At 42.6% G+C, this 14,276-nt stretch overlaps 1 protein-coding gene across 1 annotated transcript in view; it reads left to right on the top strand.

Annotated features, from left to right (window-relative positions):
* Positions 1 to 14,276, top strand: part of ASTN1 (astrotactin 1) — a 463,118-nt gene that overhangs the window by 133,826 nt on the left and 315,016 nt on the right. The window contains exons 5-6 of the mRNA XM_033915539.1: positions 1,067 to 1,174; positions 8,752 to 8,901. Coding sequence (XP_033771430.1) covers positions 1,067 to 1,174; positions 8,752 to 8,901 — 258 coding nt within the window. The remainder of the gene's footprint in view (positions 1 to 1,066; positions 1,175 to 8,751; positions 8,902 to 14,276) is intronic.

The following is a 14,276-nucleotide window of genomic DNA, read 5'->3' on the forward strand; positions in this document are numbered from 1 at the left end:
ACTAAAATTTGAGCTCCATAAAAAATCTGCAGTAGGCACAACTTTTGAAGGGCACTTAGGGCCTGTTTTACAAAGCTGCGTTAGCAGCTGCCACGTGGCAACAGCCCCGAAGCCCTTTAAATCTCTATGGGCTTTGGGGCCGTTACCACACAGCAGCCACTAGCGCGGCTTTGTAAAATGGGCCCTTGGTTTGCGTTTATATACCCAACATTATTGCAAGGACTTACACAAACTAAAACCTGGTGTAAATCCTGGTGCCCAAGTTGGGCACTTATCCCCCTAATTCTATAACTTTACAAGCACCTAAGGAGATTGCCCCTGACCTAGGGTTACCAGATTTCCATTTGATGCCATAGTGTACCAAGAGCAGGACAGTGGGGGTGGTATGCCCTGAGTGCAGGGAGTTGGGGGGGATGCACGGAGCGATTGTGGCACTGCAGTCCCGCTGCATGTGGCCATTGGCTCTGCTGGCCCCTAGCCCCCTCTGACATCTCCTTCCTGTTCTGGGGCAGAGGCAACTGATCCATGCCTATCCCACTGCCTGGAGGAGGGAGAATTGCTCCACCCCAGGTGGCTACCAAGCCAGATAATGCAACTGGCAAGATGCGCATATAAATCCAAATTGGTGCCAGTTAACACCATTAATTGAATGTTAGCGCCCAATTATGGCTGTTAATTGGCTTATTACACAATTTAGTTGGGTGTGCATGGCAGAATTGTTCCTAAGTTTGGGTGCCCTATATAGGATCCAAGGGTTAGTGACCGTTGGTTCCAGAATTTCTATACAGGGTATGAAACAGTAAAATATGTCTAAATATTTTTTCTGTTGATCCACAAATTTGTAGCTTTTACCAGAGTCCTCAAAGACCCATGTTGGTGTGGAGACAAATTGGCAGGATCTGGTGTGCTGATCCATGGGCAGTGTACTTCCTTGTCAAGCACTCGATCTGACTGTATAATTTAAAACCATGTCCACTTCCTGGAGGCTTGCTTGCTTTGTTTTTCAGTCAACTGTATAGTAAATGTAGCATAGATAATCTTTATAGATATTTTATTGTCTTCCTAGCTGGCTCGGCTTTTCTGAATCCAGATGGAGACTCTGGGACGGAAGCGGACAATGAACCTCAGTTAACCTTTTACACAGACCCATCGAGGAGTCGCCGTCGCAGCAGAGGTAATAATTGATCACTCGTGTATGCTGTGTGTTTCTGTATTACAAACTGATACCCTCTGGCAATCACGCATAAGCCCCTATGTATGACACTTAGCCATAAGGTATACAGACAAATAAATTTACTGTATTTTCCTGGGGTTTCTCTCCACTCAGTAACTCACACTGTACTCCAATCATGGAGAGGGGGGGGGGTTCAGAGTCTCATCAAAGCCCAAGTTGTCCATGCATAGTCCATTAAGGCAATCATTTTATTTATTTATTGGGATTTATTAACTGCCTTTATGAAGAGATTCACCCAAGGCAATGTACAGGAGATAAGTAATAGCTCTTCAGCAATATCGCTTATAAAAATGTTAAAAAGAAGAGGCCTATCAGATAATATTTGCCTCTTTGCAGATGGTACCAAAATCTGCAATAGAGTTGACACCCTGGATGGTATGAATATTATGAAGAAAGACCTAGCGAAACTTGAAGAATGGTCTGAAATTTGGCAGCTAAAATTTAATGCTAAGAAATGCAAGGTCATGCATTTGGGCTGCAAAATCCCAAAGGAACGGTACAGTTTATGGGGTGAAGAACTTATTTACATGACAGAAGAGCAGGACTTGGGTGTGATTGTATGTGATGATCTTAAGGTGGCCAAAAGGTGATGGTGGAAGCTAGAAGGATACTAGGATGCATAGAGAGGGGTATGGCCAGTAGGAAAAAGGAAGTATGGATGCCCCTGTATAAGACTCTGGTGAGACCTCATTTAGAATATTGTGTACAATTCTGGAGACCACACCTTCAAAAAGATATAAAAAGGATGGAGTTGGTCCAGAGGAAGGCTACTAAAATGGTATATGGTCCTCATCATAAGGCATATGGGGACAGACTTAAAGATCTTATTATGTATTCTTTAGACTATACTAAGTATCCATATGATCCTCATCAGGCTCTTCATTCATGCATCATAAAATGCTTGACCCATCATCTTCACCAGATCATTTATGTATATTTTTTAAAATTGTTTTTTATCTTTAAAAGTGGAACCTTGGTTTACGAGCATAATTCGTTCCAGAAGCATGCTCGTAAACCAAATTGCTCATATATCAAAGCGAGTTTCCCCATAGGAAGTAAGGGAAACTCACTTGATACGTTCCACCTCCCCCCCCCCCCGAGGCTACCAGCGCTGCTCCATCACTCCCCCCCCCGCTCAAACTGGCATTGCACTCCCACCCCCGAATGCTCCCCCCTGAGAACTGCATCGCACCCCTGTGCTGGAAGCGGCATCCGCCTGCCCTCCCAAACAAACTCCTTACCCCATCTGCTGCTTGCCGGTGCCAGTTAACTCTTGCCTGGGCTGGGCCTTGAGCATCTGCGCATGCTCAAGGCCTTCTGGCTCTCGTTCTCTCTGAGATCTCAGAGAGAATGAGAGCCAGAAGGCCTTGAGCATGTGCAGATGCTCAAGGCCCAGCCCAGGCAAGAGGCGGGATCTTTCCTTAACTTGCAAAGCATGCAGCAGATGGGGTAAGGAGCTTGTTTGGGTGGGCGGGAGGATGCCGCTTCCAGCACGGGGGTGTGATGCCAGTTAAAGCAGGGGGGGGTGCTCGTTTATCGGGACATGCTCGTTTTGCGAGTTAAGGTCTGCGGGAGTATTTTGCTCGTCTTGCAAAACACTCGCAAACCGCATTACTCGCAAACCGAGGTTCCACTGTATATGTATAAATATCTAAACATTTATCTTAGAATTTGTTAAATGGCATTTAACAAATTCTAAGATAAGTGTTTAGATATTTAAAGATAAACTGCAACAAAAACTTCTCAACCAACAGCTTACATACAAAAGTGATGACAGGCATAGAAAAATGAAGGCATCCAATAAACAACAATACCAAGAACCTATAGCAATGGTCTGCGCAAGATTCGACAGTCTTGCTACAGCTTCCATTTTGCATGACATCCCCCATAATCCCCCACATCCCTAGCATACCCACACACCACCCCACCATCCCACTCTCACTCTGTCCATCTCAGACACCTCTCACCTGTCTAGTACTATTCACTCCCAATTTAGCGCCATACGAGCATTCCACTACCCTGGGTCAGATTACAATATACAGTATATATATATATATATATATATTTTTAATCTTTTTATATATATATATATATATATATATATATATATATATAAAAAGATAAAAAATAAAAAAAAAATATATACATAAATGATCCAGCGAAGATGGCTCATGCCTTCTGAGGATCATATGGATACTTAGGGCTCCTTTTCCTAAGGTGCGCTAGCATTTTTAGCGCATGCAGGAAATTACTGCTCGCTACACTTCTAGAGCTAACGCCAGCTCATTGCTGGTGTTAAGGTCTAGCACGCGCTATTCCACGCGTTAAAACCCTAGCACACCTTAGTAAAATGAGCCCTTAGTATAAGTGAAAGGAGGGGTGAATTTATTATTGATATTGTCTTAGCATAGGGTGACAGGCATTTTAAGAGGGCCATTTTAAACTGCCATCCCTTTCCATCCCTCCAAGGCTACCTTGTCCTTCTAGGGTGCTAAGACAGTTTTCAGGATAGTACTGGCTTCCACGGCCATAAACTGATAAGCATATGTTTGCATGTGGCCTGAGGGCACTAGAGATAGCTCCATGATGCAGTATGCTGTAATTACTCAGCACAGTCCATCCTGTCCCAGAAATGTCATGAACAAGTATCTACAGTGCCAGATTTTCTGAGCACATAAGACTGGAATTGCTGATAGCGAGAGCACCAGAGGAATCAGAGGGAATGAGTTTCTCACTTGCAAAATCTATTTTCTCTTCCATGTGTTAGGTGTTATTATGAATGAGCCTAAGATTATCACTATCAATGTCCAGTATGTTTATTTATTTAAAATATTTATTAACCACTTAAAACCTAGGTGGCTTACATAAATACACCCATAATCAATTAAAGCAATGCTTTATGCAGTAGGAAGGTGCAGAAATAGTGGTATGTAAGTAGTCACCTATGCACATATATGATCGCTTATAGAATACTGCCTAGTGGAAAAGCATATACCTGTACAATGATTTCATGGAACATATTTTGTCAGTGTACACTTGAGTGGAGTTTATGTGGAGTGTGATCAGAGTAACACATATCTATATGCACATATGTTCTGGTGACTAAGAACATATTAATCTCAAGTGTGGGATAACCAATAGAGGGTGTAGCTATCAATATGGGCTACTGTTCAGATGTCTAATTTTACCACAGGTCCCAGGTCCAGAGATTCAAAACGATGTCCACGCATAGATTGTTTCAATTTTGGAAAAAGGTTGAAGTCTGGTGGACTCATGTCTGGACTGTAAGCAACATGAGGTAACGCCTCCCAGCTGTATTCGCATAGTTTTTCAATGACGAGTAGAGAGCTCCATCTTCCCCACGACCAAAAAAATTTTGATGAGCTCAATCAAAACATAATTTTTGCTTACGCTCTTGAAGGCATCATCATCACAGACAAAGTTCCATGTGGAAGAAGTGTCACATCAGTGTTTTATTGTGATTTTTTGCAAAAAAAATGCACAAAACTCGACTTCAGTACGTTAGATAGATTGTGAGCCCACCGGGACAGATAGGGAAAATGCTTGAGTACCTGATTGTAAAAATCGCTTAGATAATCTTGATAGGCAGTATATAAAATCCTAATAAACGTGAAACTTGAAACTTGAAACTCTTGGCTGGACCACTCATTCTTTGACAATGCTCACCCGCAAATAGGGAATGTCATTGAAAAACTACATGAGTACGGCTGGGAGGTGTTACCTCATGCTCCCTACAGTCCAGATATGAGACCACCAGAATTTTACCTTTTTCCAAAATTGAAACAACCTATGTGTGGGCATCGTTTTGCATCTCTGGAAGAGCTTTCTTCTGCAGGTACCTGAGCCATTTGGCAACTGAACTAAAATGGTGTCTTGGCTGGAATAATGAAGCTTCCCGGATATGGGGACTTTGTCATTGCAAAGCAGGGACACTATATTGAAGGATTGTAAAGAAATACTTGCATTAAAAAAAAGTAAATTTTTAAAAATAGTGTGCATTATTTATGAAATAATCCTCATAAATTGTTTGGAGCTAGCCAGTCATTTTCAGAAACACTTACCTCTCCCACACCCATGTATAAAACCATAGCGTGTGTTCCACCACTTATTTCTGTCAGATGGGATGATCAGTGACACTCAGAAAAGCACACAGACAATATAAAAGCATAGACAATAACCCTTTATTATATTTATATATATAGATGAATATAAAAATAGAATAGCTTCACCGTGATCCCAGGCAGTATCATCCTTCACAATTGGGAATCCCTGCAATTGATAGGTGAGTGGACCAGGGGAGACAGTCCCGTGGTTGCAACGAAGTGGATTCTAATGTTGGGGGAAAAGTCCCGTTCTTATATAGGGTGAAAACTGCTGAGTTCATAGTTATACAAGCTGATCCTGCAGTAACCAGCGTCCTTCACTACGACTCAGGCACACCCGGTCCTTTTCTTCTGTTCTTTGTTTTGGCAACACCCAGGTCACTGAGGTCAGGAGGTCAGGATAGGAGATAAGCAGGCTTGTTGCAGAAACCAGCTTTCTTCACTCGGACACCTGGTCAACCTGGTTTTACTGTCCATTTGTTCTTTATTTTGGCAACACCCAGGTCACTGAGGTCAGGATAGCAGATAAGCAGGCTTGAGGAGACATGTCATGTAGTATGCTGAGTTTCAGTTACCCCCTGGCCATAGGCATAACAGCGTGGTTTTTAGCACCAGCCACAGTGGTAACAGCTCTGATGCTCATATCTGGCTATCTATCTATCTGGCAGTCTATCCGGCTATATATGAGGGTAAATCAAAAAGTAAACTACATTTAATGGCTGTAATTGAGCAACTGAACACATTATTTTTACACATAGTCCCCATGCAAGACGACATTTGTTATATCGTTCAACTAGCTTCTACAGTCCTACAGAGAAGAAGTTTTTTAGTTGCTCCCAAAGCCAGGGAACATCGCTTCCTTTACTTCATCATGCTTTGTCTTTTGCTCTCTGGGTCGCAGTGATGTAGTCACGTCTCTTTGCCGGTGACAATTCTCTCAGGAATACTCGGATCTTCTTCATACCGTCTCGGGAACTGGGTCACAACCTCCACACGCTGTTGCTTGTGCAGATCAATAAGCTGTTGGGGAACGCATCTTGCTCAGACTTTCCTGTATTCCAAGCTATCATGCATTATGGCAAATGCAGATTCCTAGCTGATATCCAAATTTGCAGCCAATTGAGACACCGTTATCTGTTGTTCTTCTCTAATCAAGGCATCTGCCATGTCATTGTGCTCTTGTGTGCGCAGTGTTAATGGGCAACCACAATGACCTTCATTGGTTACACCTGTTCTTCCTGCTTTAAACCTTTTTACCACTCATAAACCTTTCGTTGATTCATGGTGCTATGTCTATACTGAGTCAATATCCGATGGTGAATTTCCACAGGTTTCACTCCCTCTGCCCAAAGAAAGCGCACTACTGCACATTGTTCTTCGATGGTGCAATCTTGCAATGGAACGTCCATGTTTCTGACCTCATGGCTGCCACATGACCACACTTTGTAAACCACTTAAGTCAGTAAAATGCAGGAGTGGTATATCAAATCTTAAATAAACAAAGACCAAGAGCTGCACTGTGCGTGGATGAACTATCCAAAAGGCAATGTAATCCGAAAGGCTAATTCTATTCCGGTTATTACATAATTTAACAATTGCCTTTAATTTTTTATTCGCCCTCAGTTGTCTGTCTGGCTATCTGGCTTTCTGTATATATATCTGGCTGGGTATTTATCTACCTATCTGGCTATCTATCTATCTGGATGGCTAGCTATCAGGCTATATATCTGGGTATCTATTTGGCTGGTTATCTGTCTATATCTATGTTTATTACAAGGGGGTCATGTGTTCAGAGGGGGCACTGGCAGGAAGGAGTGGGCCTCCTTCTTGTAGTGGATGTTGTGGGGGGGTGGGGATGCCGGCAGGAGGGAGTGGGTATCCCTCCTGCCGAGGATGTTTGAGGGTACTGGCAGGAGGGAGTGGGCATCCCTCCTGCCAGGGATTGTTTTGAGGTTTATGGCAGGAGGGATTGGGCATCCCTCCTTCTGAAGACCCTGTGGAGGGGTTTGGGGATGGCAGCGGGAGGGAGTGGGCATCCCTCCTGCTGGCTGGTTTGCAGTGAGGTTTGGGGGTTCCCTGCCACAGCCGTTCAGCTGATCGCAGCAGGGAGATTTCCTTGCCACGATCAGTTTTAACGGCCGCATCTATTTGAAATGTAGGCCACCATTTCAGTGGCCTACATGTTAGGTGCCTAGTTCAGCCCTAGAGTCCTAGAGCTGCTTAAGCTCGTCTAAGACCATTTCCAGGCTAAACCAAGCCCAGTCCAGCCATGGGCGAGTTTAAGCTTCCCTAGGCGCCTCTCTGCACCCGTGACAGATGCCTACAGTCTAAGCAGGCTGCCTTGGGTTGTTTAGTTTAGAACAGTGGTGCCCAACCTTGTCCTGGAGGAACACCAGGCCAATTGGGTTTTCAGGCTAGCCCTAATGAATATGCATGAAGCAAATTTGCATGCCTATCACTTCCATCATATGCAAATCTCTCTCATGCATATTCATTAGGGCTAGCCTGAAAACCCGATTGGCCTGGTGTTCCTCCAGGACAGGGTTGGGAATCACTGGTTCAGAAAACATGCGTCCCAATTGGCTGGCTAGACAGCGGTGGGACACCATTTATAGAATTTGGTTCATAGTTACTATTTTACAAAGACAAGAGCCTACTTATTAAAATAATAGTGCAGAGTTTGTAGATCTGTTAGTGCTGTCTCTTACCAGCAGTTCTCTTACCAGAAATTATTGAAAACCTACTTATTTAAGAAATGTTTATAATTTCTAGGTCATTTCTTTTTATTGCCACTGTTTCAATTTTATTTTATAAACCGTATAGAATTCCTAAGGTACTGCAATGTTATGTTATGTTATAATCCAGGCCTGCATTGCAGGTACAGATATGTAAAACTTATGCCTATACTGAATTTCTAGAGAACCCATATAAATGATAAGATTTTATAATTATTGCATGTAATTGTGTGTCCCGTGCCATTGATTCTACACATCCACTTATAAAATAAGGCCTAGTATCAAAAAGCTCATTTACACTCATATGTGATAACATGCTTTTGTAAATATCTCAAATACCATCGTTTGTGCACATTCTTAGAACCTACAGCTTGGTGCCTCTTCACAAAGTTACCTTCGAAACCAGTAATTCAATGTTTTTTTTGAAAAATAGAAATTGCTGCAAAAGACAGCCAAAGTTATATATGAACTGGATCCTGATTTTAAAAAAAAAAAAAAAAGCTAGACTATACCTACACGGCCCAGGCTTCACTGAAATCTACTTTATTATCATAAGACCAATTGATGAAGGACATTTACCTTGACAAATCTTGCTCTTGATCAGTGGTTTGAAAATGAAATGGACTTATTAATCCATATTGCTTTGTTTTATCTACAGTTGGTTCACCTCGGAGTCCCGTAAACAAAACGACCCTCACCTTGATCAGTGTCACCAGCTGTGTCATCAGCATGGTTTGCTCAACCCACATGAGCTGTCCATTGATTGTCAAAATAACCCTTCACGTTCCTGAGCACCTCATTGCTGATGGTAAAGCAATTTCTATCAATTCTATTTTTCACATCTTTTGTACTGTTCTCTTCAAATGTTTCTTCTTTAACTGTAGTATTAAAACTATAAATATCAAACTAGCTATGACCAGACATGATTCTCTGCGGGCACATTTTTTTTCAGTGTACTACTTTATTATCTCAGGTAAGAAGAGTCTCTAAGGTCATCTGAACATGATGTTTTTTTTATTTTAAGGACTTATATCTGTTATAGCCTGACCAATTTTAGGCAAATTCTGTCTTTACTAGGGATGTTCATAGGGTTACCATATTTTAGGCAAATTCTGTCTTTACTAGGGATGTTCATAGGGTTACCATATTTTGAGTGGTAAAACCACAGACATGTAGCCCCACCCTATCTGCTCCGGTCCCACCCCATTAAGTCCCAGCTCCAACCAACTCTACCTCCAGTCCTTCCCCATTCTGCCCCCAGCCCCACCCCCACAAAGCCTCCTCTCATATTCCCCAAGAAGCTCCAGCTGCGTCTGGAGGGCCTGGAGCATGTGCGGATGTATGCTGCTGGAGCTTGTTGGAGCTGGATTTAGATGAAAAGAGGCCCTAGGCTATTCCATTTTTGAGGCCTTTTCACCTCCCATTTTTAAGTTTGTAAATTACATGAGAGATAATAAAATACATAATTACTATGATATATATCAATATGTTAAATGAAACATGTTATTGGTACTAACCTTTATAAAAAATGTGACATGGATAATAAATAAAAAAAAGTCAAGAACACTTATTTGGACATTTATTCTCAGCACCATATATAGTACTTGTAACAATAACTAATCAAACATAACACACAACATTGCCCCTTCCTATGTCCATAGTGCCCCCAGTGCATCCTTCCTCACCTCACCCCCCTCCGATGCCCGCCTGCCTCCCATCCCCCTTCCACTGAAATCCCCCACCCTCCCCCCTCCCGATGCTAGTCTGGGCCGCCCTGTCCTGACGGATCCACGTTTTGCCTCTCTCCCCGCGGGGCTGAGCTTTGCCCAGCTGTTTCCGGACTGATGTCTTTCCCTCCCCGATCCTCCTCCCAGGGCGAGAAAAAGAAAGGGAGAAGCCGAGTCGGCACCCCGTTGCGGCCGGAGCCGGTTCCGATCCCAAAGCGTAGAATTTCTCTTTATTTTCGGTTCAGTGTTTTAGTGTTCACTGTTTTTAGAATAGTGTAATTTTAATTTTGCTAACAATTTGAATGTAGGCCCCTCTTGATCTTGAGGCCCTAGGCTGAAGTCTAGTTAGCCTATAGGAAAATCCGGCCCTGGTTGGGGCTTTCCATAAACTGCTTGGTTCTGGAAAGTCTGTCCAGAAACCCGGACAGTCCTCTAAAAAGAGGACATGTACGGGGTTTCATGGACGTCTAGTAACCCTTGATGTACCTAATAAAAAAAGGGGAGATACAGTCATATATATATATATATATATATATATATATATATATATATATATATATATATATATATATATAGTCAAGAAAAAAAGTACTGTGTACTCGTTTATCAGAAAAACCCACTCACAGAGTTTTCAAGGCCTACATGTCTGGTGCCTATCTTTGATGTGAATTGTGCCTATGTAGGCACTTTAAGGTACCTAACGCCATTTCCGGCATTAGACATGCCTACAGTGGCGTTGAGTGCCATAAAGTGCCTATAAATGCATAATTCCAGCGACTTGAAAATCAGTTTAAAAACATCGTTTAAAATGGTGTTTTTCACTGAACTTGGGCACCATTTAGCAAATCCAGGCCTCAGTACCCAGCCTAACTTTTGGCACAGTTTATAGAATTAGTGGAAGACTTGGTCATTTATTTTTAGTAGAAATACATGAGAATGTTGATTGTGGTGGCAACTGTATAAATCAGAGTCATAAACTAAGCCATGTTTAGCATCAGTTCTAGAATGGTTCTTAGGCATGCCTAAGCTGTTATAGATTACAGGCACACCAAAATATAAGCACTATCTCTTATGTTTACTTAATGGCATGGGTAAATGGGCGTGTGAAATTCCCATGACATGCCCATTCTTTACCCACTTTAATGCTTTCCATGCAGTTGCATGCTAAGGGATTTAAGTACACATTTTATAGAATAGAACAGGGGTGCCCAACGTGTCGATCGCGATCGACCAGTAGCTCAGGAAGGCAACGTGAGTCGATCGCAGAGCCCATCCCGGGCTCTGTGATAGACTCGTGTTACCGTCCCGATCTACCGTGCCTATCAGCCTTCCTCTCCCCATTAGGCTGTTTTTGTCATTTCGGAGGGGGGGAGGGGGCGTGGTGGCGGCAGCAGCAACAGCCTGAAAAAGAAATCATCCTGGCCCGGGTCGGTGTCATACTCCGGAACTTCTACCTCTTCCAGCAGCCCTCTCCCTTCTACCTGCTTCCGGCCACACCCCCTGCTCCGCGGCTCTCTTTGGCAACTCAGCAGCAGCGATCGACACAAGCTTCTGACGTCGGGGCCTACCCTCTGCGAGTCCCGCTTGTTTCAACTTCCTTTTTCCACAAAGGCGGGATTCGTAGAGGGAAGGCCTCGATGTCGGCAGCTTGTCTTGATCACGCTGCTGACGAGTTGCTTAAGAGAGCCATGGAACAGGGGGTTTTGCCAGGTGCAGGTAGAAGGGAGAGGGCCAGATGCAGGACTCGTGGGTGAGGGAGCAGAAGAGAAAGAGAGAGGGGAGGGAAAAAAAGGAAATATTTCATACTGGGCTGGGCCAGAGTGGAGGGAGGGTGGAAAGATTCTGGCTACAGGGTGCATTAACAAAGGAAAAGGGGGGAAAGCTGAAAATGGAGATAGTGACACAAAGAAGAGAAAGAGTAAGCAGGACCTACTGAATAAGGATAGAGATACAGAGGGGACATGAAGAGGAGGTGAAATAGAGACATAGAAGTAATGCTGAAAAAGTGTGTGTGGGGGGGAGATAAAGACATTGAAAGGGCAAATGGTGAACATGGGATAAAGACAAGGACAGAGACAAATGAAGATTCTGAAAAAGTGGTGAGATAGGGATATAGGTGAGATGGACACAAAGAAGGGTGATGCTGGAAAATAGGTGGAATGGTAATTCTGACAGACACAGAAGGGAAATGCTGGATCAAGGAGAGATGGGGCTCAGGCTGGATGGAATGAGGAGAAATGCCTTGTTGGCCCGGAACTTCCTCTCCTACGTCAGAATTGACGTCAGGGAGCGGAATGCTGGTCAGCGCAACGCTTCTGCAGGGAAAGCTTGGGACATCGGTGGCTTGGGGGCTATTCCCCGATGGCGGTGGCAGCAAGCCGAGTGGCTTGTGGGAGGGCATGGAGAAAGAAAGAAAGGGGGCAGACAGGGAGACAGAAAGAAGGGGAACAAGGAGACAGAAAGAAAAAGTTGGGGGAGAGAATGAGGTCTGGAGGAGAGGAAACATACAGGAGGCTGAAAGAAAGGAAGAAAGATTGGATGCACAGTCAGAAGAAGAAAGTGCAACCAGAGACTCATGAAATCACCAAACAGCAAAGGTAGAAAAAATGATTTTATTTTCAATTTAGTGATCAAAATGTGTCGGTTTTGAGAATTTATTTCTGCTGTCTATATTTTGCACTATGGCTCCCTTTTACTAAACTGGAATAGCGTTTTTTAGCGCAGGGAGCCTATGAGCATTGAGAGCAGCACGAGGCATTCAGTATAACTCCCTGTGCTAAAACCTACTATTGTGGTTTAGTAAAAAGGGAGGGGGTGTATTTGTCTATTTTTGTATTTTGTTACTGAGGTGACATTGCATAGAGTCATCTGCCGTGACCTCTTTGAAAAAACCCGGAATATGAATAATTAACATTTTCTCTGCCTTTCAGTGTGCTTTGTGTTTTATTTTAATTTTATTGTTGGTAGATCATTTTGACTTAGTCATTATAAAAGTAGCTCGCAAGCCCATAAAGTGTGGGCACCCCTGGAATAGAACTTAAGCACATAGAGCAATTGCCAATTATTGGTGCCAGACCACACAAGTGTTACTTTATAAATTTGTGCATGTTATTAGTGCCTAACTTTTGGCTTATCTTATAGAATGGTCCTAATTATGCTTTAATTATTATATGTGATGATTTTATATACTCTCTGAAGTCAATATACAATGTGATTTAGCTGGTAAGAAACAGCTCCAGGCTGGTTAAATCATGTGTTTGGGGCTAACTGATCATTTTCAGCAGCACAAAATGAGTTAGCACCACTGAAAATAACAGGTTAGTGCTGAACTCAAAACTGGCCTCTTCTGGGGGCATTCCACGGCAGAGTTGGCACTTGGATGGTTAAATGCTTATATTCAGAATTTAACTGGCTATATTAACCAGCTGTATTAAAGCCAGCTCTGGAAATCCAGAAATTCAATGCTGATGGCCAGACATGGCCTGATATTGAATTTCTAGGGTTAGCACCTCGGGCAGTCAGCAGAACACTGATCGCTGTTGGCTGAATATCAAACCCTACATGTAATCCACTGAGAACAATGTGATTGGTGGAATATAAATATATATATATATTTTTTTAAAGTAAAAATGAAGAAGTGCCAGTAAATACCTTACCCAAAAGGGACTGAGGCTTGGACGTATTTCCCTCAGTATTTATTTTTAATTCTTTATTGATTTTTAAATGATAACAGTGCACTACAATGAATTATCAAGAGCAAATCAGAAAAAGCAATTTACACATACAAACATTTTGAAACAAATCATTAGAAATATATACTTGTACTGTATATAGTTTATAGAAACGATAATTATCATACACAATATTACTATCCTACCCTCCCTCCCACCCTGGATGTACAAGATGTCAGCTAATGTGATCCTATATATGTAGTCAATGGACTCCACACCTTATTGAATGCATTACTATGTCCTAAACATTCAGTGTTCATTCTCTCATACTTACAAGTGGAACATAAGTTTGCCCACAAAAATGTGTAATTATTCTATCGCAATTCATCCCTCAGTATTAAAAGACAACTAGATGATGGTATGATCAAAGAGGAAAAAAATGGTTTTAAATAATACTTTTGGTACACATGGTACACAGTAGAAGCCCTTAACCAAGCACGGCTTTGCCATCCAAAAGGCCTCTGCCGTTACAAAGTCACTTTCATCTGTACGGAGAAGCTTTGAATACGAAGGGTTCTGAGACGTTTATTTCATCCTTTCCCTTGGCACAGTGCATTGGAGGAGTTGCTTGAATTGTACTGCCTATCTTTTATAAGCATGAAATGACCTCACAGGCTCCAATCTGAGACATTACCCTCTAATGTGTCCTTTGCAAAACTTGCTCTGTTTCCATGGTATCGCAGCAAATATGTGCTGTATTTTAAAGCTATTTTGCAGCTCTCAAA

Source organism: Geotrypetes seraphini, chromosome 12, assembly GCF_902459505.1.
Source record: "Geotrypetes seraphini chromosome 12, aGeoSer1.1, whole genome shotgun sequence".
Lineage (NCBI taxonomy): Eukaryota > Metazoa > Chordata > Amphibia > Gymnophiona > Dermophiidae > Geotrypetes > Geotrypetes seraphini.